A 24,648-nucleotide genomic window follows, 5' to 3' on the forward strand; every position below is an offset into this window, starting at 1 on the left:
ACAGCAGGGCTTGGGGGTTTCCTTAGTGGGCAGTGGTGGTGGGAACACCCCCAGGCCCCACAGACAGAGCCTGGACAACAGGGCATGGGGGCTTCCTTAGTGTGTCCGTGTCTGGGAAGCCCCCAGGCCCGGCAGACAGAGCACACTGCAGGGCATTGGGGCTTCCTTCACATGGCACATGGTGGCAGCAGACAGAGAGCGACAGCAAGGCATGGGGGCTTCATCTCCATGGCTGCAGGGAAACCTCCAGGCCCCGCAGAGAACAGAGAACCATGGGAGTGGGCCTAAGCCATCAGTAGGATATCCTCTGAGAGCTCCTGGATTGTAGAAGGTGCAGGTTGGGCTGAGGGACGCCCATGCACGAATTTCGTGCACCGGGCCTCTAGTGCTATATAATAAAAGCCTAATATGCAAATTGTTCAACCAGGAGTTTGATCGGGACTTTGACTTCTTGCTGACCACCAGGGGGCAGCATGGAACATGGCAGGCATCACCTATTAATTTATAACAGTATGGACTTACAGATTCATATTTTATTCAATGGGTTATTATCTATGACTATCATTATTTATTTTAATGCCTACATTGTCCTAGGAAGAAAGAAAGAAAGAAAGAAAGAAAGAAAGAAAGAAAGAAAGAAAGAAAGAAAGAAAGGAAGAAAGAAAGAGAAAGACACTCCACTCCACAAACAAGACACTCCACAAACTATGGTTCAATAGGTTTTTTGTTTTCTTTTTTTAAAATATGTCTTTTTCTTTTTTAAATTGATTTCAGAGAGAGCGAGAGGGAGAGATGTTTCAGCTTCAGATGACCTTCCTGTGTGTCTTATAAGGATACTAGAGGCCCGATGCACGAAATTTGTGCAAGATTAGGCCCTCGCACCTCAGCTGCCTGGGCCCTCGCACCCCGCCCTCTGCCCACTGGCCATTCCAGAAAGTCATTCTGCCGTCCAGTATAATAGCATTTTAGCTCTTTGTTATATAGGATAGTCATTAGCTATGGGGCCCACTTCAATCCAGAAAGATCACATCAGAAAACACCCCTTTCCCACATAAGGATATATTCACCGATTCTAAAGATTAGTGCAGTGCACTTATCTCCTATGTCATCCTAGTAAGGACTAGTGTTTTACAAGGGAAGAGCATATAGGGCCAATGCTGTCCTCCTTGAGGTTTAGTCCCTTGTTTCAATCATTCTGATCTACTCAGGTGAGGCCTGAGGAAGTCCTCAGTTTGGAATGTCAACAAAACCAAAACAGGACATAGGGGAAAGAAATAGGACTTGAAGAGACCAACACCATTTTCTTATTTTTCTACTCCTTTGTTTTAGACATAAGAATGGGAGTATTGTAGCCTAAGGGTGAGGAGGTTTGTAGTTTAGGCCAGGTGTGGCCTTTCGCTGGAGAGGAAAGCCTAGAGGGCCTTGAGCTACTCATGAGACACTTGTCAATGCTGAGCATGGTGTTTATATTCCTAAAAGACCCTGAAGTTAAAACTATAACCAATTAGGAATTTAGGATCCTGGCAGTATTTAATCTCAGGAAGCAGGGTTTACAAGGAAACACCACATTGTTTTATTGTAATTTGTTAATTTGAATTTCTACATGAATCCATCTGAAATTCCCTGCTTGAAGAGGAAGAAAGCATAAAGCAATATCACAGAACCATCTCCTTTCTTGCCTGTTAACAATATAAGCTCAGCTTCCAGTCAACCTCACAAATGAAAAATTCAGCCTGTGACAATGGCAAAAACATGCTTGTAGTCATTGAGTTGATACTTACGACGATTGCTGTTTGGACAGTTTCCATGTCTGGAACTGCTTTTTCACGAAGCTACCAATAGTATTTTCTCATACCAGGTTTGGATATTTTTTCCAGCCTAAAACAGACTCCAAGATAAAACCTTGAAGAGGAGCATTTTCAGCAGTTGTATCATTCCCAAAAAGTCATTTGGAACACAATCTATCAGCAGTGAGAGAAACAGCTGAGATTTGACCTCTGCAGGCATGTCAAGTGCAATTGAAAACGTTTTTTGTGATCATTGAACTTTTGGAATTCATAAGAGGTATTTGGAGAAATAGATTCATTGTACTAGTAATCTGTGCTGACTGGGTCGAAACCAAGAACATCTCCGTGTTTGACTTCATCTTCACATGCGTGGACATCTCCAGGATCAGCATGATATGCATAATTTTGGAAGATAGCCTTAGAATAGTGTTCTATCCAGAAGTATCTGAAAACCACCAAATAATAACAATAGTGTGTCCAACTTGAGAAGAAAGGGCAATCTAAATCTAAGTAGGAATGAAAAATAAGATAACCCAATAATCTACTCCATAGTTTCAGGGGGGAAATTGCAGGCCTGATTTGAAGGCTTACTTGATTAAATTACTGTAGAAAACAGAAATTGACATTGGATAATATTTATTAATTATTTTCCACCAAATTCAAGAAAACAGTACTATGAAAGAAGAGAACAAATATGAGATACTATAACAGCAAAAACATATAAAAAGGGAAATTGAACAAAATAAAACCAGTGCCATGGAAACATGGGGCAGACTGACAGCTTTCAGAGGGGACTGGATAAAAGAAGGTGAAGAGATTTGCCAAAGAACATACATGCATACCGATGGACACAGAGAGCAGTGTGGTGATGGCCAGAGGGAAGAGGGGGCGAAGGCTGGGTGGAGGTGGGCAAAGGGGAGAAAATGGGAACAACTGTAATCGTGTCAACAATAAAAATAAAGTTATTTTTAAAAAGGGAAATTACAAAGGGGCAAACAAACAAACAAAAAAAGCTGAATAAAATAGGAGAGAATTTATGAAACTAAACACAACAGAATTTTAAAAACAATACATTATGGCATACAATTATTAATATAGATCAAGGATCAGAAAATAAAGTCTTACAGGACCTTAACTTAAGATTAATAAAGGAGCATTGTCAGAATGTGGTAGCAATTAAACACATGGAATTTGTCTAGATTTTTAAAAATATCCAAAGGTAATAAAAATATTGATAATTACCAGCCTACAAAACAAAACCCAACCTTTACCCTCCCCCAAAATATAGAAATGTTAAGAATGTATTCTTTGACAATCATATTATAGAAATAAATTGAATAAAACATGCACATGTGCACTTGTATATATTCTTAATTTGAGTATATTTTATATTTCAATAAATACTTGATTAAAATCTTTGTTGACTGAAATTTTATTGAATGAATACCATAAATCTTCTTGAATTCTATTTATAATTCTTTAAAGACAATGTTTGGAAAGATACTAAATCTATAAATATTTGAGAATATACTTACATTATTTACAATCTTTTGTTTCCCAATTTAGAAACATTATTTCTGATGTTATTCAAATCTTCCATTTATCTTTCAGTTAAACCTTCTAAATGTAAATAGATCATTTCTGGGCCAATTACTCATTTGCATGTATTTTTCTGTTTTATTCTCTTTTTTGTACACTTAGGATATATTTTATATGAATTTTACTAATGTAATCTAATGTAATTATACATTGCTCAGCAACATTGAGAATATGGTTTACATGTGCATCTTCCAAAATTTATCAAGACTTCCTTTGTGATCTATAGCATATTTAATATTAGGGTTCATCCACTTGTACTGGAATCATTCTCTCATTTGGGAAAGCAAGAATATATGTAGTTTTATGGAGGGGTGTAAGTTTTATAAGATATGTATAGTTTTGACTTTTGCAAACATTTGTAGTTCATAGTTTTTTACCTGTTGCCAACATGCTTTAATGCAAAGAAAACAACATAAATATTTTCAAACCTACATACACATAATTGTTCATCAACATAGAAATTGAAATCGTATATCAGTGGTTCTCAACCACGGTGATTTTTCACTCCTCCTGGGACATTTGTCAAAGTCTAAAGACATTTTAGTAGTCACAGTTGGGGAAGTGCTACCAGCATCTGTGGGTGGGGACCAGGGATGCTGCCAAATGACCTACAATTAAAACAAAGAATTATTTAACCAAAAATGCCAGTGTCTGAGATTGGGAAACCCTCAATCTTGTGCACAGTTGGGAACATCGTAAACTTCAAGAGAAGGGGAATTATCAAGAAGTCAACATAAAAAATTTGACTCTTAAACAATCATGATAGAGAAACATATTAATATAAGAAAATGACAATTATATGTTTCTTATTGGGAAATTATTCCACATGTTTTTCACAAAAATATGTAAAATTTCAAAGTTGTAAAACAAAATGTTGACAATGGCTCTTTTAAGAGATATTTGGGTGATTTCCAAGTTTCTGCATAGATCATGACTATTGAATATTTTTAAAGTTATTTTAAAAATTTCCTTTCCAAAGTAGTTTTCAGATGCCTGAGATTTATTTACCATGAAAGCCTAACCTACTTTGCATAAAATGTTGGTTCCTGATAAAATGGAAATTCTCTTTATGTCTGTTCGTGTGTGATATTTGCATCTTGTTTGTGTGGTAACCCTGGAAGTGAGTTTTCTTTGAAAAGAGAATAGAGAAAATTGAAGGGCTTTGGTAGAGTTAAAATAAAATGTTCCTTTAACCAAGAAAAAAATTGAGATATTAAAATTAATGAATACAAATTATATAAGTAGTTATTAAAGCTACATAACGCTAACAGGGTTTTTAGTAAGTTACATTTTTCTTTAGTTATCTTTTTGTTATTTAATTTTTTCTAGTTTTATTGAAATATTATTGATATGTTATTGATATATAAAAATAAATATAAGGTACATAATGTAATGATTAGATACATGTATATATTGCAAAATGATTACCACAATAAAGATTAGTAAACATCTCTACCTTTCACATAGTAATTGTGTGTGTGTGTGGTGATAAAACATTTTAAGATCTACTCTCTAAGCAATTTACAAGTATATAATACAGTGTTGTTACTTATAGTCATTATGCTGTACAGTAGACACCCTGAACTTAATCATCTTATACCTGAGACTTTGTACCCCTTGGCTAACATCTCTCTATTCCTAACCCCCTGGAAACTACCATTCTACTCTCTTAATTTTATGATTTGGCTGTTTTAGATTCCCCATGTAGGTGAAAACATATAGTATTTGGCTTTCTCTGGCTGGCTTATTTTACTTAGCATAATGCCCTCAAGGCCTATGCATACTGTTGCTAAAGGCCAGATTTCCTTCTTTCTCATGACTGAATAATATATTATATATATTATATATCACATCTTCTTTATCCATTCATTTGGTGACAGACAATTAGGATGTTTCTATTGTGAATAATGCTGCAGTGAACATGGGGGTGCAGATATCTCATCCATATAGTGTTTTCATTTCCTTTGGATAAATACCCAGAAGTGGGATGTTGGATCACACAATAGTTCTATTTTTAAAATTTTGAGAAATCCCCGTACTGTTTTCCAAATTAGTTGTACCAATTCACATTCCTAACAACAGTGCACAAGGGTTCCCTCTTCTCCACATCCTCACCAGCATTTATTATCTCTTGTCTTTTTGATAACAGCCATTTTAACAAGTATGTGGTAATATCTCATTGTGGTTTTGATTTGCATTTTGCTGATAATTAATGATGTCGGTTATTGAATTTTGTTATCAATATGTTATCAGGAAACATACTCTGAAAGTTTTTACTCATTTAACATTTGTGGGATTTTTTTTAGCCTCACATATGGTCAATGTTGGTAAAAAAATAGTTTATGTGTACTTGAAAAGTATATGAATTATTCCATTGTTGGATACATCAAGTTTGTTAATTGTGTTTCAGATTTTCTTTGTTTTTATTGATTTGGGGTCCATGTGTATTATGAGCTCTTGAGTTATATGATTTAAAGCCTTTCATATGATTATAGATTTGCTTTTTCTCTTTTGATTTTGTAAAATATGCTAGATTATTTGGTGTATAAATTTTGGATTGCCATATAACAGTGCTGAATTGAGCATTTTATCTGTAAAATACCCTTCCTCTTTTTTGTCTAATATGTATATTGTTGGAGTTTTAAAATCCTGGGTGTCAGTATTGTCTTTTACTTAGAGTATTTAGTCCATTTTTATTTAATATAATTATACTTTTTTTTTTGACGAGGCAGCTAGAAACATTTATTTTATAGTTCGCTAAAATTTAAAGAAAGTAGTCATTTTTCATCATTATTTTACTTCTTAAAACAAAGCAAGGGTAATAATGTTGAAAATAAACTACTATGTATTCTTAAATAATTTATTTCAGTCACAGTAAGAGGCAAACAAAAATTAAACAGGCAGCATACTTGATTACTCATTATGTGCTAGAAATGACCAAAGTTATTACAAACATTTTTTGTTTAATTTTCACAATAATACATCAGGTAAATTTCATTGTTTTTTTCTATAAATGAGAAACTGAATCCCACAAAATTTATATTATCCAATTAAGGCCAATACGTAGCAAGCCATGATTATAATAAAATTCTCACTGTCTCACACACAGGCTTGTGAGAATTTTAGTCTAGACAGCAGCTCAGAGGTGTCTGGGATCTAAAACATGAGACTTCAGTAAAAAACCACCCTGGTGCCTTGAAAGCACAAACCTGCTTCATGAGACACTGACACAGCTTATATTTCTCAGTAATTAGTAGAGAAAAAGTTTATTAAGTTGAGACAGTTACATGTTTTATATTTAACTAGAGGCCCAGTGCATGAATTCGTGCATGGGTGGGATCCGGCCAGCCCGGCCCTGATCAGGGCCGATCAGAGCCGGGCCAGCTGTGGGGAGGGGCCACAGGCAATTGGCCGGCGGGCCCCACCCCCAATCAGGGGTCAGCTTCCATGGGAGGGGTCATGGGAGGTTGGCTGGCCCACCCCACCACCAATGGTATGTGTGGGGGCAATTGGGGGCAGAGCTGGCTAGGGGGCGGGGCTGCAGGTGGTTGGCCAGCTGGCCCTGCCCTGATCAGAGTGGGGGGCCAATCTGAAGTGGGGTGGGTGGGGGGAGGGGCTACAGGAGGTTGGCTGGCTGGCTTCACCCCCTATTGTGGTAGGAGGGGCAATCAGGGGCATGACCAGCCAGGGGGAGGGGTTTCGGGCCAATTGGGGGCAGGGCAGGGCAGGCTGGGGGAGGGGCCACAGGCAGTTAGCTGGCCAGCCCCACTCCCAGGCTGGCCACATAGGGCTTCATGGTGAATGGTTGTTCTGGTCATTACAGTGTTCCAGTCGCTGGCTTTTTATATATATAGATGACATTTATCTTCTCACTATGATCCTAACTATAGTGTGGTTTTTATACCAGGGCTTTAAAAAAAAAATAAAGTCAGCTCTCAAGTATCTTACTAAAGGTTACACTGCATGTATTTGGAGAGACCGGGCTCAATGTTATTTATGATATACTCTCCTTCACTCCTTAATGACTAAGGAGCATCATGGGTAAATGGACACACCCTTGAAGATGCATTCTGTAGTGAATGACTCCTATACAAAGTCTTGAATAATATATACAGTTGTGTATAAGCTTTCCTTATTCTTTTTAGTGGCAGAGGAAATGAAATTGTAACATTTTGTCAGAGATATCACCTCCATACTGTTTTTTGTTGTTTTTTTTTGTTTTTTTTATGAAGCATTAGTGATTTTGTTTCTGATCATAGAAATTGGTGAATACAAATTCTCTACTAATGCAAACAAGACATTGGGAAAAATATAGCACAAGGCAAGTTGGGCAACTTGTACACCCTATTGTTAAATGAAGGTTTTAAAGAGGGGTGGGGGGCGCTGGAGAAGGCAGCTAAGCTCAGTGCGTGTGTACCCACGGCCAGAGGCACTACAAAAAAGTGGGTGAAGGTGTAAGAGATTTAAGAGCTTAGAGAACATAGTCTCATGGGGCCAGTACATTTCATAAGATTGAAATATGGAACCATTTCCAGAAAAAACAAAAGCATGGATAGAATTTACATATGAGAAACCCATGGTTTGTAACATTAAGAAATGAGACAGTGCAAGCACTGTAGTCTAGGAACCCCAACACAATGGGGAGGAACAGTAAGAAGAAAGAAAGGAGGAGATTAAGGTCCAGGGATTGGCAAAACCCACAAAATCCTTATATTCAAACTGATTCTATAATCCTATAACTCAGTAGCCAAATTTAGGTTACTATCTAGCATAATCTTGTTAAAAACTATTAATGTTACGTTTTGCACAATATACTCCCAAGATCCAGGGACATTTCTCTGACACACTTACCTCCCAGTAATGCTTCCCTGATGTAATAAACGGTGAGCCCAGGACATTACAGTCCTTATCATCGTCTTTCCAAGAAGTTAATGGCTCCTATGCAATGGTCTTCCAACCTAACACTCTTGCTTGTCTCCGATTCGCAGAAATCAACATCTGGATTATTCTTGGGAAGGTTCACGGTAATGCAACTCTCATGTGAGGAAATCTGGAGAGAGTGTCTGGCTTCCTCAGAGTGAAGTTCTTAATCTTTTTTATGATGCCATTCACATTCTGCAGCATTGCTACTGTTGACCCCTGCAACGGATGCTCCAGGTCTGAGATGAGATCTCACAGCAACTGCCTGTGATGGAACAGCATGCTCTCAGTCTGAGCAGCTCATCCAGATGATCTTCCTCCTCTTTCTCCAGCTTTTGCAGCTCCGTCTGTTCCTCACTATCGTGGATTTCTCTCAGTTGTTTAAGACAATCCTGGACATACTTTTTCTTCCAGGAAGTTGTCTTCTTCGAAGTCAGCTATCAGTTTCTCAGTTTCCTTGAGCTCCTCAACGTATCCAGAGCTTCCTGGAGCTCATGCTCGCACAACTGGACAATCTCCTCCATTAGAAACATGTGGTGACCATGATGCTCTTGAGACGGCTCACAAAGCCAGCACATGACCTTCCCATGCTCCTTGCAGAAGAGCTGGAGTTTCTCTCCGTGATGCTCACAGAGATAACTCATGTGGGCTCAACTTGACTTCCCTAAGCGCCTCCACTATGTTGGCCATAGGTCGACTGAGACGCAGGTTCTCAGGCTGGTAACTGATCCAGCACACAGGGAAGCTACTTCTTCTTGGCTGACCATGGACTCTCTGTTGTTTGCAGTGATGCAGGCTTGGCAGAAGCTGTGCCCACATTCCAGGATCCTGGTGTTTGTTTTTTTAGGAGATTCAAGCAGATGGGGCAGGTCACCTCCTTCTTTATGTTCACCAGGATTCCCAAAGCCTTCGCAGCTGCTCCCCTGCTCCTTCCTACCTGTTCTGATATGAGGCTCCTCTTGCTCACTGATTTCTGCTTATTCTGAAATTTTAGTGCGAGGAGCAGATGTGGTGAATCCTTGCCTGATGTCCTCAAAGAGAATCTTCTATAATTATACTTTTATTTCTATAAGTTTTGTTCCCAAATTCCCCATTTCTTTCTAACAGTCACTTATTGCTATTCTCTGAAATTACATCATTTATTTTTTTAAAGTAGTTCATACACAGCTGTTATATCTACAGATATTCTTATCTGTTAGTTTTAATATTTGCAGCCCATGTGAAGTCCATGTTTGCTGCTTGTTTATGTTTGTTTTGCCTTGCTAACTATCATTCATAGTTTATTTCTATGTTTGATGATATTTCATTCTGAGGTCATTAATTCATGGGAGTCATGCCAATATAAATTGGAAAACTTCTTTTTCTAAAACTCAGTTTATTCATTTTAAAAATGAAGTTAATAATAGTACCTATTTTAAAGGTTTGTTGTGATGTTGAAATGAGATAATAACCATAAAGTGCTTAGCATAGTACTGGGAACATAATAAAGGCTCAATAAATGTTAGATTTATTTGTTACTTTTTAAATTTTGGACAATGTTTGATTTAAATGATTGCTTCTGCTTCCTCCATTAGAATGTAAATTACATGAATCACACAAGCTTTGAATTTCTGTCTACTATTATATTCCCTCAGTGTCTAAAAGAGAGCTTGGTATATTGAGACACTCAGTGAAATACTTGTTGAATGAATGAATGAATGGATGTCATCAACGTGAAATATAGTAAATGAAGGGATTATTTCTAAGAGTCTTTCATGTCAACATAACCTACATTCATGAATGGAATAACTATTAAAAATACAGCAACAATTTTGTGAGATAAATTTTGTGAAATTTTCTATACCCGGTTGAGCTTGAATTTTAATTACATATTAAAAGATAAAATATGGGTCTGGGAGAGGCTAAGCGTCCCTGGGTCCGGGTGAGACCATGCGTCCCTGGATCCGGATGAGGCCTCGTGCACCTAGGCCCGGGTGAGCCCAAGTGGCCCTGGGTCTGGGAGAGGCCAAGCGTCCCTGGGTCCGGGAGAGACCATGTGTCCCTGGATCCAGGGGAGGCCTTGTGCAACTAAGCCCGGGTGAGGCCACGTGCCCCTGGGTCTGGGAGAGGCCAAGCGTCCCTGGGTATGGGTGAAGCCAGATCCTGGGTCCGGGTGAGGCCGTGCGCCCCTGGATCCATCCGGGTGAGGCTGGGTCCCAGGCCCGGGTGAGACCACGCGCCCCTTGGGTATGGGTGAGGCCACGTGCCCCTTAGTCCGGGTGACGCCGTGCCCCTGGGTTCGGCCGAGACCAAACCAGAGGGAGTCGGACCTCCATTACCACCATTTGTCCACCATCCAGAGCTGAGGGGTCAGTGCTGACATGTACACATAAGGAACTACTGGACATTGAAATTGGGTCTCAAAAGAACTGTTGGTCCAGGGGGAAGCTCGCTACAGATTGATTCATTTGCTTGTCAGCATAACTATTATTGCTCGTCTCACATTCAGTTCTTATTAGTATATATCTAGTGGCATATGATCTCGCTCATCTAGGGGAAATGATGAACAACATAGACTGAGGAACAAGAACAGAACCAGAAGCAAGGAGGCATCGATCGGACTATCGGGCCTCAGAGGGAGGATAGGGGAGGGTAGGGGGAGGGTGGGGGGAGGGGGAGAGTTCAACCAAAGGACCTGTATGCATGCATATAAGCCTATCCAATGGTTAAGTTCAACAGGGGATTGGGGCATGCGTGGGGAGAGGGGTGGGATGGGAATGGGGGGATGAGGACAAATATGTGACACCTTAATCAATAAAGAAATTAAAAAAAAAATTAAAAATAAAAATAAAAAATTAAAAGATAAAATATATTGCCCTAGCCAGTGTGGCTTAGTGGATAGTCGGCCTGGGGACCAAATGGTCCTGGGTTTGATTCCGGTCAAGGGCATGTACCTCAGTTGTAGGCTCTGGTCAGGGACCTGGTTGGGGCGCTTGCAGGAGGCAACCAATCGATGTGTTTCTCTCACATCAATATTTCTCTCTGGCTCTCCCTCACTCTTCCACTTTCTCTAAAAATCAATGGAAAAATATCTTTGGGTGGGGATAAAAAAAAAAAAAAAGATAAAATAGCTATATGTATAAAAAGCCATCGACCAGAACGCTGTAACAACCAGAATGACCGGTTGCTATGACACCCACTTCAGCCAGCCAACTGGCATGATTGGGGGGTGGGGCCATCCAGCCCTGCCCCTGATCCCCCCCCATTCTAATATGGGGCGTGGCCAGCTGGCCAACCTCCTGCAGCCCCCCCCCCACCTAGCCCCACCCCAGATTGGCACCCCTACTCCAATCAGGGGCAGGGTGGGCTGGCCAACCCCCAGCCAACCCCACCTGCTATGTGCCTCCACCACCTCAATCAGCCCGTGTCCCTTCCCCCAAGCCAGCTCCACCCCTGATTAGCCCCCCACTCTGATCAGGGGCAGAGCTGATGGGCCAACCACCCATGGCCCCTCCACCAGGCCACTGGCCTCTGATCGGCCCTCCCACCCCATTCAGGGGCAGGGCCAGCCGGCTCACCACCGAAAGCCCCTCTCCACAGCTGGCTCCACCCCTGATCAGCCTCCACCACCCCAATCAGGGGTGGGGCTGGCCAGCCAACCTCCTATGGTCCCACCCCCAGCTGCTGACCGCAGATCAGTCTCCTCTACCCCATTCCGGGGGGGCCCATCAGCCAATCACCCTCAGCCCCTCCCCCCAGACAGCCTGGCTCTTATCAGGCCCTGATGGGGCAGGTTGGCCAGCCAACCTCCCACCATCTCCTCCTCCTGACAAGCCCACCCCATCCGCACTGATGGGGGCCGAGCCAGCAAGACCCCACCATGATCGAATTCGTGCACTGGGCCTCTAGTATTGAATAATATGGCAAAATGGTTTCTTGTACCTTACTTAACACAAAGTGTCAATAGTTCAGTATCTAGCTCTAGCCAGTTTGGCTCAGTGGATAGAGTGTCGGCCTGCAGACTGAAAAGTCCCAGGTTCAATTCCAGTCAAGGGCACATGCCCGAGTTGCGGGCTCAATCCTCAGTAGGGGGCATGCAGCTGATCAATGATTCTCTCTCATCATTAATGTTTCTATCTCTCTCTCCCTCTCCCTTCCTCTCTGAAATCAATAAAACTATATTTAAAAACATAGCTCAGTGCCTAGGTAAATATTTTTATTTTAAATTCTTTATTGTTGAAAGTATTACATACGTCTCCTCTTTCCCCCTTGACCTCTCTCTGCCCGCTCCCACCCCTCAACACTGGCCAGTGTCTAGGTAATTGAGTCACAATCTATTGTCCTCTTTATATTATAACTTGACGTGTTCCCTGCCTGAATTAACACAAGATAAATAATGATGTTAATGGTGATATTAGAAAAATATAAAGAAATCCAATTTTTGTTTCTGTTGTGTTTTGTTTCTTAGAGATATGTGTTTGGTACTCCTGTGCCACAATTCAGGTTAACAAATGCAAAATAGTCTCAGACAAGTAAAATCCATTAAACAAACTTCCATTTGCATGTTAACAAATTGTAGGTGCGCATTCAGGCAAGGACACATTCTCTAGATGAGCTGAGTTTTACACATAAAAGTGGAAGAGTCTCTATGAAGATACTTCAGATTCCATCAAAAGCATTAACGGACATTTTTAAATATTTATGTAATGGAAGAAAAGAAAATTATTCATCCAACAACCAGCCAATATATACCTCATCCTGCATCAGGTAATCTGAAATATATGTAACAGAAACAATATTAGGACTTGACAGCTATGCTTAATATAGCGGAAGGTCTCCTTATTTCTGTAGTAGTTGGTGAATCAATACTGGGGGTTTTAGGAAATGGATTTATTGGACTTGTAAACTGCATTGACTGTGTCAAGAACAAGAACTTTTCTGTAATTGGCTTGATTCTCATTGGCTTAGCTACTTCGAGAATTTTTCTGATATGGATAATAATTATAGATGGATTTATAAAGATATTCTCTCCACATATGTACTTCTCTGGAAGCCTAATTGAATATATTACTTATTCATGGATAATTATAAATCACTTAAGTATTTGGTTTGTCTCCAGTCTCAGCATCTTCTATTTCCTGAAGATAGCTAATTTTTCCCACCACATTTTTCTCTGGTTGAAGCATAGAATCAATAGAGTACTTCCTCTTCTGATGGGATTGATGTTTATTTCATGGTTATTTACTTTCCCACAAATTGTTAAGATTATTAATGATTATAAAATAGGTAATAGAAACACAACCTGGCTTCTCACCATAAGTAAAAATGAATACGCTGCTTACCAAATTTTGCTCAATCTGGGAGTCATTTTCCTCTTTACACTGTGCCTGATTTCATGCCTCTTTTTAATCATTTCTCTTTGGAGACACAACAGGCAAATGCAATCGAGTGCCCTAGGTGTCAGAGACCCCAGCACAGAAGCACATGTGAAAGCAATGAAAGTGTTGATATCTTTTATCATCCTCTTGATCTTGCATTTTATAGGCATTACCATAGAAATATCATGCTTTACTGTGCCAGAAAGCAAATTGCTGCTTATTTTTGGTATGGCCACCACAATCACCTATCCCTGTGGTCACTCATTTCTCCTAATTCTAGGAAACAGCAAGCTAAAGCAGGCTTTTCTGAAGGTACTATGGCCTTTAAATAGCTAAACTAATATTTCAGCTGGGGAAAGGAGAAACCTCTCAGAACTCCATAGTCAGGCCTGGGGAGAAATGGATGCTCAATGAGAATAATCCAGTGAAGAAACGCCTGAAGATATTTCACTTGCATCACATTCTTGCCCTGGCTTTAATTGTGTTACAAAACATCACTAAAATCCTCCATAATGATTTCTATGAAACCTCAGGAAATTTCATTCTTCAAGGAGATTGTAACCTCACATGCAAATTCCGTGGTTCAGTCTGCTTCTTCACCCTGCAATTTTTTCCCACACATCTCCCAGAGGAAAAAAACAGCATGGAGACTATTCACTGCAAAGTTGATGGTGGTGGAATAAGCATCTGAAACCAGACTCTTCACTGTGCTTTACCTGACTTCCCTGAAGCACTGGCACCCTGTCACCAAGAGACCCAAACAAAAAGAAATAACAATGTGTTCTGATCTTTAGCTTTAATTACTGTTTTGTAAATAAGCTTATGGTGTTTGGGAAAATAAAAGTGATAATTTATATGTACTCAAACCTATATGTTTCCCTTTATGGTTTCTTATACTGCTATTTTTGCAAATTTTGGCTTAGTACATGTTCCTTTTATCAATAAAACTCATTTTTTTCCTGATAAAATATGTTTTATTGCACCTAAAGTTTAAAAAAAAACACACACATCAAGGACTTAAGGAAAAGTTATGTATATTTGTAACACTCAACTAATTGTTAACATATTTCTACATTGATTTCAAAATAAATTTCCTGATAGATATAGGAAGGTATGTTGATTAAAAAGCTGTTTTGATTACATTTATATATAAACTTAATGGATATATCTCTTAACTATGGACAGTAGGATTTCAGATTTTTATTTTCTTCTTTTAGTATTGTATGAATTTCTAAAAGTACTATAACTTATGCAATAAATAATGTAGTCAAGGAAATGTAATACAATAAAAGACAAGTTACATAAATAAAATTGTTTAACTTTCCTTGAGAAAGGAGGAAAAGACAATTCCTCAGCATTTTCATAAACTGTATAATTACTAACTCTGATGTCTGCTGGTCTAATGTCTAAGTTTATTTAGTTTATTATTTGTGCTGACTCTTGATTATGCCTTCTGATCATCGTGTATTTTGTGATTCTATTGGAAACTCAGTTTCATTAAACTTTATCTGTGGAAGTTCTTTGAGGTCAAGTTTATAGTGTACTTTGCAGAAAGGATTTAACATTACCTATGATGCTGACTGGGGAATCCCCCAATCTTGGACTTCTTTAAATTAAATTTTCAGTTTGCAATTTTACTACAAAGGTAATAAAGGCTACATAGGTAGTGCAAATTCTTGTCCCAAACGTACATATGTACAAGGTAATTATTAGAAATTCCCAGAGCAACACATCTCCTTTCCTTCTTTCCTTCAATTCATGTCATGGTTGAGAGGTACTCCACCTAAAAATTTAGCCTTTTGCTGGGCATATATTATTGTCTTACTGCTCTGTAAATAATTGCTTTTCAGGGTTTCTGGTATAGTGATAGTATCCAACTTCATTTCCAGTCTTGAAGAGACCCATCCTAGGTATCTTATTCTATAAGTACATGGTCCTTAAAACTAAGCTCTAGATTAAAAGAAGATTGAAAATGTCCCAAGGTTCTATTTTCAGCATTTTTTCTCTCTCAAAATTTGTACTTTCCCACCATTTTTGGCACCTGAGGATAAACAAATAAACAAACAAAAAACCCCACAGACTTTTCTGGGGCCATGAACTTAAAGATTTGTTTTTACATATTTTTATGTATTTTGCACTGGAGATATTTATTTAGACATCTGTTTTGCCATTTTCTTAAAAGCAGAAGTTAGTTGTTTTTTCTAGCTTGTTTTCAGTCTTTTTTTTTTTTTTAGTATATGTATTCAAAACTGTATATTTCTGCCTAAATATTGCTTTAAATATATTCCACAATGTTAACACATAGTTCTTATATTGTCATTCAACTCAAAGCATTTTAAAATATCCATTGTAATTTTATTTTAATGCAAGGGTTATTAAACAGAACAATTTTCTAGTTACATGATATATGTAATGGCAATTTTTATATTGAAGTTTTATTTTATTGAAGCTGGATCAGAAAATATATTTGTATGATAGTCTAAGATAAAATTTATTTGACCTAATATATAATATATTTCTGTGAATGGTCTATGTTTTCTTTTTTAAAAATATGTTAGTATTGATTTTAGAGAGTGAAAGAGAGGAAAAGAAAGGGGGAGAGAGCGAGAAAGAGGGAGAGGAAGAGAGAGAGAAACATCAGTGTGAGAGAGAAACATTGATCAGTTGCCTCCCCTACACGCCCTGACTGGGATCAAACCCACAACCTGGGTAGGTGCCCTGACCAAGAATTGAACCAGCAATCTTTCTCATACTAGCCAGGGAAGTCCATATTTTCTTGAAAGAAATTTAATGATGCTAAAGTCAAATTTATATATTTAGATGAACCATATTAATAATATTTTCTCTCCCTATCCATGTTTATTATATGACAATTTGAAATTGATTATTAATAAACATACATTTACAATTATTTGTTTCTGTTCATAATATTTTCATTTGTAGCTGCATTTAACTTGAAGCAATATTGATATTATATGTGATTTGGTGGTCATTGCCTTTATAATAATTATTATTTTTTTAATGATGTTAAAAACCCTCTTTGTTACTCATGCAGGATTTTTCTTTAAATTTTATTTTACCCATTGTAAAAATCACTAATTATGTTCATTTGCTTCATATTTAATTACTATGTGTTCTCCATCTGTGTATTTTTCACATTTCTACATCTTTCTTTTATTGCCTTCTGTAGAAAATAAATCTCTGATTTTTGATACTTTATGATCACTGAGTAAACATTTTTATACTATTGGAATCTCAATTAACTTTCTGTCTTCACATTTCTCTTTTTCTATTTTTAATGCTTTCTTCTAGTTTCTCCACTCCTTCCCTATATTCTATTAATATCAACTATATATTTTAATCTATGTGGATTCCTCTGAAATTCCATGTATTTTTATTTTATTCATTTAAAAAGCATTATTCTGATGAAATCAGTCTTCACCAAACTGCCAAAGTATCCCACTGTACAAAAAAGTTTAAGACTCTGAGTTCAAACCAAAAAGGTAAAAGTGAACTATCCAAAAAATGGATTAGAATATAAGGATTTTGCTGATGATTTACTGTGAAACCGGTGACTAAATATGAGTTGTCTGAAATCCAAACAAGTAACCTAAAGAAATTATTCAATGAGGACAAATAACATGAGGCTGTTTGCATTTTGTTACTAGCAAAGAAAGATAAACAAGGATGGCATTTTAGTAAGCATAGGCCCTTAGGTAACTGCTCATATGCCATAGCATGTTTTCATTCCCATTTGAATATAGACAGAATACCTTCTCCAAACTGATCCCTAACCCTAACCAGCAAAAACCAAAGAGGAAAAAGATTTTGGTGAAATCAGGAGGCCTATAGTATATGTAGATTTCAAAGTACACATAAGAGCTGCCAAAAGCAGCTACATTTGGACAAAAGTTGTGTAGGAAATAAGGGATATAGGGAAAAAGACCAGGAATCAGAAGGCAAAGTAGAATTCTCTGAGTTTACCAAGAAATTCAACAACGCCAGTCAGTTATCAATCAATCATCCACATACATGATTTATGTTTGTCTTCATCTTTTCTGGATCTTACAAATTGAACCCAGAGTATTTCTGTTTCCCAATGATAACCTTCAACTTATTTTATCCACTGATTCAAAGTTTACTCAAATATTTCAATTAAACTAATCAAATGCAACATCGGCCCTACAGAGGTTAAATATGGTCTGACCCTGTCAGGTAAGATGCAAATCAATTTCTTTAGTGAAGTTCTTCTCAGAATACTGCCTTTTTCATGGCTTTGGTCATGACAAGCACAGTGTGTGCTTTTGGGCTGTATCATCTGATGCCCCTTCAGAAATAAAGCGCAGAGAATCATGGAATGAACCCCAAATCTCACTTAATAGGTTGACACTAGCCTTTGCTTTCTCACTAAAATCTGCATATTTAATTTTTCTCTCTTTGTTGAGTCTAAAAGTGTTTTATCGTGTGAACAAGAACAGATCAAGCATTATCTCATTAAATATTTTATGATACTATTGTGTTAGTTTGTTTAATAAGTAATATTTAACATCAGGTTTTTTAATTCTAGAAGCTGAATGTTGGTATGTGTGTTTGTTTAGGTGCATATGTGTACGTCCTGTTATTTCAAATTATATAGCTAAGAAAATTCAAAGCATGTATTGTCGTTACTCACTACAGATGTCATGGTCTCACTTGTCAATCAGAATTTGTAGCTTTCTAGATCTTTCCTTGTCCTCCCAAGCTCAGACTGGTTTCTTCTTCCTGTCTCTGTAACAAAAAGAGACAGGCATTTTCACTGATTTTTCTACATACTGAGACTAACCTCAGGGACAAAGCAAAACCCCTCCAAAGAACTCTAACATCTTAACCAGAATTCTCTGGGTCTCATTTACTGACATTATTACAATTTAGTGTCTATTTTTCTTTACTTCCTTGTAAAGTTACCTCCTTTTTTTTCTTTTGGCATCTATTAATGAAGATTTCTCATTGCTGTCTATCTTACCTTATAATAGACAAATATGCAAATTGACCGCACCTTCGCTATGCCCAAGCCACGCCCATCAACCACGCCAACAGGACACCGTTGCAGGGACGCTGGGGTGCAGCGGAGCCCATGGACCGGAAAGCCGCCCGGGGCTTTCCGGGCCTTGGGCGCCAGCCGGGTGCCTGCTCCGATGGCAGGGACCCGGCTGGGGTGCGGTGCGGCGGAGCCCAAGGCCCGGAAAGCCTTGGGCGCCAGCTGGGTGCCTGCTCCGATGGCAGGAGCGAGCCGACCTGGGGGTCTGCTCCTGCAATCGGGTCGCAGGGACGCTGGGTGCAGCTGAGCCCAAGGCCACCACCCAGGGCCAAGCCGGGACCCTGAAAGAAGGTAGAAGGCAGTGGCCACAGCCAAGGCCTGGGTCCCCGGTGCCAGCAGAAAACTGGTGCAGGCAGCCAGGTGAATGAAGGTCTATTGCACGAATCTTCGTGCAAACGGGCTACTAGTATATCAAATAAAACTGCATTTACTTGTGCTTTCTATCTTAAATCTCTCTTTTCTGATACCAGAATACCACATAGATTGCGCATGTACTTTGATTTCTCAGGCAAAATAAGCAGATTTACAATTTATATTAGTAGCATAAATCAGTATTTTCCTTCTGTGCTAGAAACCAGCAAAAACCAAAGAGAAAAAAAATATTGGTGAAATCAGGAAACCTGTAGTATATGTAGATTTCAAAATACCCGTAAGAACTGCCAAAAGCAGTTCCATTTGGACAAAAGTTGTGTAGGAAGAAGTGCAAGAAAGAAGCAGAAGAGGGGAAGGACAAGGAGGAGGGAGGAAGATAGAGGAGAAGGTTACAAATCTCAGAAATCAATTTTCAAAATATACTTCCTGAGTCTGAGGGATGCATGCTGAAATGCAAAAACTAAATCCCTTATTTACAACACTGGCTGCAGGAACTGGTATAAGTAAAACAACTGATAAAAACTCTCCTAACCTGGTTTGGTTAAGAGTAATAGAGAAGGTGAAATATACAAAACATCATTTAAGTCAACTCTAATGGTAGGAGCCAGTCTGTCTCTGAGGAAACAGAAAAAAAAAGTCAGCTTTTGGATCATGAAAAAAATGATAGGAAAACATGCAAATAGCTACTCCAAGAAAATGCAACTCATTCAATTATTAGTAACATTGTCACACCATCTAAATCAAGATAAATATGGAAAATGGAAGGGAAAACTTGGTATAAAGCTATAACATTAACAAGTGTCAAATACAAGAGAAATAATGACATGGAGCAGATGGAAATTGTGACCAAAATTCACTATAAAGTTTTTTAAATTAGTGAAGCAATAATTTCTATGAAGAAATAATACAGCCATAATTTAAGAACTTAGCCTAAATTGATAAAACTCTGGAAAGAGTAAAAAAAAAAAAAATCTAGATAACATGAGTAAAAATATTTTTTAAGACCAAATAATACATAGTTAGTGTTAACATTTTAAATTCCCTGTAAATATGTAGCCCTCCATGTTCAACCAAACTTTGGATTTTCAGCAGTAATTAATATTATCATTCAACAAAATGAAGATTCCTCTACAAATTTCTATTTTTTGACCATTTTCTAATGGATGGAAATGCTTGAGGTTTAGGTTTGCCAGATGAAATACAAGACACTCAATTAATTTGAATTTCAGTACCTTCTGGAAGTAGTTATCGCATGTATTTGAGACATACACTAAAAAAAAAATCATTATTTATTTGACATTCAAATTTAGTTGGGTGTTCTGCATTTTTATTTGCTCAATCTGGCATGCCTGTTGAGTTTACTAGCATGCATCACAGAAAAATAAATCCAAAATTTGCAAAATGTAATATGAGAAAGACAGTGTGGGGCCATGAACAGGAATCAGCTGAATTTGCATCTTGGCAAACTGTAGCTCAGTCTACATTAACTATATGTGAAAAAGTAAAACTTGCTGGGAAGGTAAATGGACATACAGCGACCAGGCTAGGGATCGCCAACAACATTGTTTGTCAAGACTAATTAGGATTTAGTGACGATAGCTACGATCTTCATTTGCCATTCCAGTCTCCATCATAAGACAGACTACAATAAAAGAGGTAAAGAAAATAACAGCAAAATCTAGGAAGTAGGTGTAGATATCATACTACATTAGTTCAAATAGAAACAAATTGGATATTTCTCTGTTTTAACATGTCAGACGAAGTAATCAGCACCTTAATGATCATAACAGTTGGGGAGTTTTCAGTGGGGATCTTAGGAAATGCATTTATTGTATTGATAAACTTCGTGGACTGGATGAAGAGTAAGAAGATTGCTTCCATTGATTTAATCCTCACAAGTCTGGCCATATCCAGAATTTGTCTAATGTGTATAATAATGTTAGATTGCTTTATGTTGGTGTTGGATCCAGACGTCTATGCCACTGGTAAACAAATGAGAATCATTGACTTCTTCTGGACACTGACCAACCATTTAAGTATCTGGTTTGCCACCTGCCTCAGCATTTTCTATTTCCTCAAGATAGCTAATTTCTTCCATCCTCTTTTCCTCTGGATGAAATGGAGAATTGAAAGGGCGATTCCTGGGATCCTGCTGGTGTGCTTGGCCTTCTCTGTGTTCATTAGCCTTCCTGCCGCTGAGAACTTGAATGATGACTTCAGGCTTTGTGTCAAGGTGAAGAGGAAAACAAACTTAACTTTGAGATGCAGGGTAAATAAAGCTCAATATGCTTCCAGCAAGGTATATCTCAACCTGTTCACGCTGTTCCCCTTTTCTGTGTCCCTCATCTCTTTCCTCCTCTTGATCCTCTCCCTATGGAGACACAACAGGCGGATGCAGCTCAATGCCACAGGGTGCAGAGACCCCAGCACAGATGCCCACATGGGAGCCATGAAAGCTCTCATCTCCTTCCTCCTACTTTTCATTGCCTACTATTTGTCCTTTCTCATAGCCACCTCCAGTTACTTCATGCCAGAGACTGAATTAGCTGTGCTGATCGGTGAACTGATAGCTCTAATCTATCCTTCAAGCCATTCATTTATATTAATTCTGGGGAACAAGAAATTAAGACAAGCATCTCTAAGGGGGCTATGTAAAGTAGCACATACACTAAAGAGAAGAAATTTATAATAACATAAACAGATCTGAAGACACACTATCATTTTCTAGGACAAAGGAAGACAAAACGTTTATTAATTATCTTCAGTTCTTACATTAATGTTGATTTCATATGGTTGATTACCTTAAAATGAATGTAGTATATTTATAACTTAGAAAATCTATGTATAGCTTATTTTGCCTCTTTACCCCTGCCTCTATGCCTCATTGTCTCTTTTCTCTCTCTCCTTCCCAGCAGTTTTTTGAAAGATGTTTTAAAACAAACTGTGAGAGAAGAGAGTATTTTCATTGTTCATCATTTATCCAGATGCAAATTGTATGGCTAATTCAGAACAGCTGTAATAGCATCTTGCTCTTTTGCACCCTCTGAAAAGCAGCTGGCTCATCCTCCTGGTCCTGACTAGATTCTTCTCAGGTCATCCAAATAAGCTCCACCTTTGCAAAAGACTCAATAAGGTTACAGTTCTTAATAAAATGCTATGCAATTCTATGAATGTAGCAGAAATTAATCCTGATTATAATCACAAATAAAACATAAATTATGATTAAAATAAATATTGTCACAGTGAGTACAAAAATTATTTTAGGATCATAGATCAATGAAAAAAAAAGATGCTAAGTGTGAGAGAAGGACAGTTTATATAAAAAGTTTTTATAAAATAAAAATGGCTAAACAAGAAGCCTAAGTAGAACTATTTATTGCTTATTAAAGGATATTTCCTACACAAAAGACATGTGTAAGTTTGCTTTTAGCAAACTAGGACTGCATCGAGCACTGATTGTCAAGTTACCCTGATAAGATGAGATCTTCAATCAAAAACTTATGTTTTTAGATGTTAAAATGTTAATACTATCAAAGAAGATGTTGATTCAATACAGATCATCTCTATAAACTAGGAGGATAATATTCAGATTATACATAAGTCATCTATAAGATATCTATTTGGGAAATTCCATCAAAAGCACATCATTTATGTTGTGGCAAAAATATCTTGAAGTGATTGACCAGCCTAGAGTAGTCATGGGCTTTGTGTGCAGAAGATAAAATGTTTATAAATATTCTGATCAATAATTTGATAAAAATAATTTTTATCTTTCATATGTTGTTTCATGTGTTAATTTTTTCTTCTCTGAATCTGACAGTGCAAAAGGTAACACATTGATTAAGCTGATAATTTTTTTAAATGCCTTATAAGTTAAAAGAAACAATAGAAAATTAGGTGCATAGGTTGAAACTTAAATTTTAGTTTAAAAATAAACTTAAGCCCTAGCCAGTTTGGCTCAGTGGATAGATAGCGCGTCGGCCTGCTGACTAAGGGGTCCCTGGTTTGATTCTGGTCAAGGGCACATGCCTAGGTTGTGCGCTTAATCCCCAGTAAGGAGAGTGCAGAAGGCAGCCGATTAATGATTCTCTCTTATCATTGATGTTTCTATCTCTCTCTCCCTCTCTGAAATCAATACAAATATATATTTTAAAAATAAATAAATTAAAAATTAAAAAACTGGGGGTGGGGTGGGGTGAGGGCATATGCTGGGGGGTAGGGGAGGCTGGGGGAAGGTCAATGGGGAAAAAAAGGAGACATATGTAGTACTATTTGTAATACTTTAAACAATAAAATAAAATAAATACTATACAAGAAATATGAATTTAGAAGACATTGGGGTTCCAGGGGAGCCTCTTTCTTGAAGAGACACTCTGACCTCTGGCCTGGTCCACCTTTTATTTATTTGAATATACATTTTCCCTTTAGCAATGCATACAGGCATATCAAAGGTAAAGTTTGATAAAGAGTAAAAGGATTATCAGGTTAGGGAACTGCCTTGAGCCACCACTATCTCAACAATTGGGTGCTTAGCGTCAACCCTGCCAACACCCAAGGTCCATCGGCCTTCTGTGTTCCTTGGTGCACTCTCATGATAGTATTGGCAGTGGGTGGCTGACCACATCTCCCCCTTTTTGTTTTCTTAATAAATCTTGAAAAGTGTATGCCATCTGTAGGGCTTGAGTCCTTTTAAGACTCTTCATTCTGTATCTGCAGACTAGAAATAAACATAAAAACAAGAATGAGACAGACAATAGTGGTTATGCTAAGAGGCAAATGTAGGGAGGTCCAATGAAAAGGATTGAGTTCTTTCATGGCCCTTTTAAATTGCTGCCAGGCAGCTAAGGAACTAGTTTGTAGTAGGCTACTTTCTGGGCTATCAGTTCTTTATGGGTCCCCTTCTCAATCACTGTCCCCTGTGACATGACAGAAATGATATTTGAGTTCTGGATGGTGGACAAATGGTGGGCAATGACAAAAAATAAAAAATAAATTAATTAATTAAAAATCAAAAATCTGGTAAGTAAATTTTCTCACTGTATTAATTTGCAAGGGTTGCTCCAACAATGTACTACAAACTGAGTGCCTTAAACAACAGAAATTTGTTTTAGCACAGCTCTAAAGACTAGATGTTTAAGATCAAGGTGTTGGTTCAGTTTATGGGCTCTGAGAAAGAATTTGTTCCAGGTCTCCTAGCTTCTGGTGTTTTGATGGCAATCTTTAGTGCTCCTTAGCTTCTAAAAAGCACACAAGTCTGTCTTCATCTTCATATGGTGTTCTCCCTGTATACATGTCTACACCCAAATTTCCCCTTTTTATAAGGATACCAGTGATACTGGATTAGGGGCCCACCTACTCTCACATAAGCTCATCTTAACTAATTATATCTGCAACAACCCTATTTCCAAATAAGGTCACCTTCTAAGACACTGGGGTTAGTACTTCAACATACAAATTTCTGGGAGACATAATTCAACTCATAAACACTCACTCTCCTTTACACCTTCCCTAGTTCTGGTAGATTTTACTTCATGCC

The 24,648-nt window shown here is 38.1% G+C and overlaps 2 protein-coding genes and 1 pseudogene across 2 annotated transcripts; 2 read left to right on the plus strand and 1 right to left on the minus strand.

The window, feature by feature from the left end:
• Positions 1-8,405: 8,405 nt before the first annotated feature.
• On the minus strand, positions 8,406-13,049 carry LOC129149727 (tripartite motif-containing protein 5-like; annotated as a pseudogene).
• A 50-nt stretch (positions 13,050-13,099) lies between these two features.
• LOC103285425 (taste receptor type 2 member 10) lies at positions 13,100-13,999 on the plus strand. Its single transcript, XM_008140844.2, has one exon. The coding sequence runs from the start codon at positions 13,100-13,102 to the stop codon at positions 13,997-13,999; it is 900 nt and encodes a 299-aa protein (XP_008139066.2).
• A 6,863-nt stretch (positions 14,000-20,862) lies between these two features.
• On the plus strand, positions 20,863-21,801 carry LOC103285423 (taste receptor type 2 member 7-like). Its single transcript, XM_008140843.1, has one exon. It carries the CDS (start codon positions 20,863-20,865, stop codon positions 21,799-21,801), a length of 939 nt encoding a protein of 312 aa, XP_008139065.1.
• The last annotated feature ends 2,847 nt before the right edge of the window (positions 21,802-24,648 follow it).

The sequence above is a fragment of the Eptesicus fuscus genome, chromosome 7 (assembly GCF_027574615.1).
Source record: "Eptesicus fuscus isolate TK198812 chromosome 7, DD_ASM_mEF_20220401, whole genome shotgun sequence".
Classification (NCBI taxonomy): domain Eukaryota; kingdom Metazoa; phylum Chordata; class Mammalia; order Chiroptera; family Vespertilionidae; genus Eptesicus; species Eptesicus fuscus.

Excerpts from the sequence above, each read along its gene's own strand:
- LOC103285423 (XM_008140843.1), top strand. The coding sequence starts at position 20,863 with ATGTCAGACGAAGTAATCAGCACCTTAATGATCATAACAGTTGGGGAG.
- LOC103285425 (XM_008140844.2), top strand. The coding sequence starts at position 13,100 with ATGCTTAATATAGCGGAAGGTCTCCTTATTTCTGTAGTAGTTGGTGAA.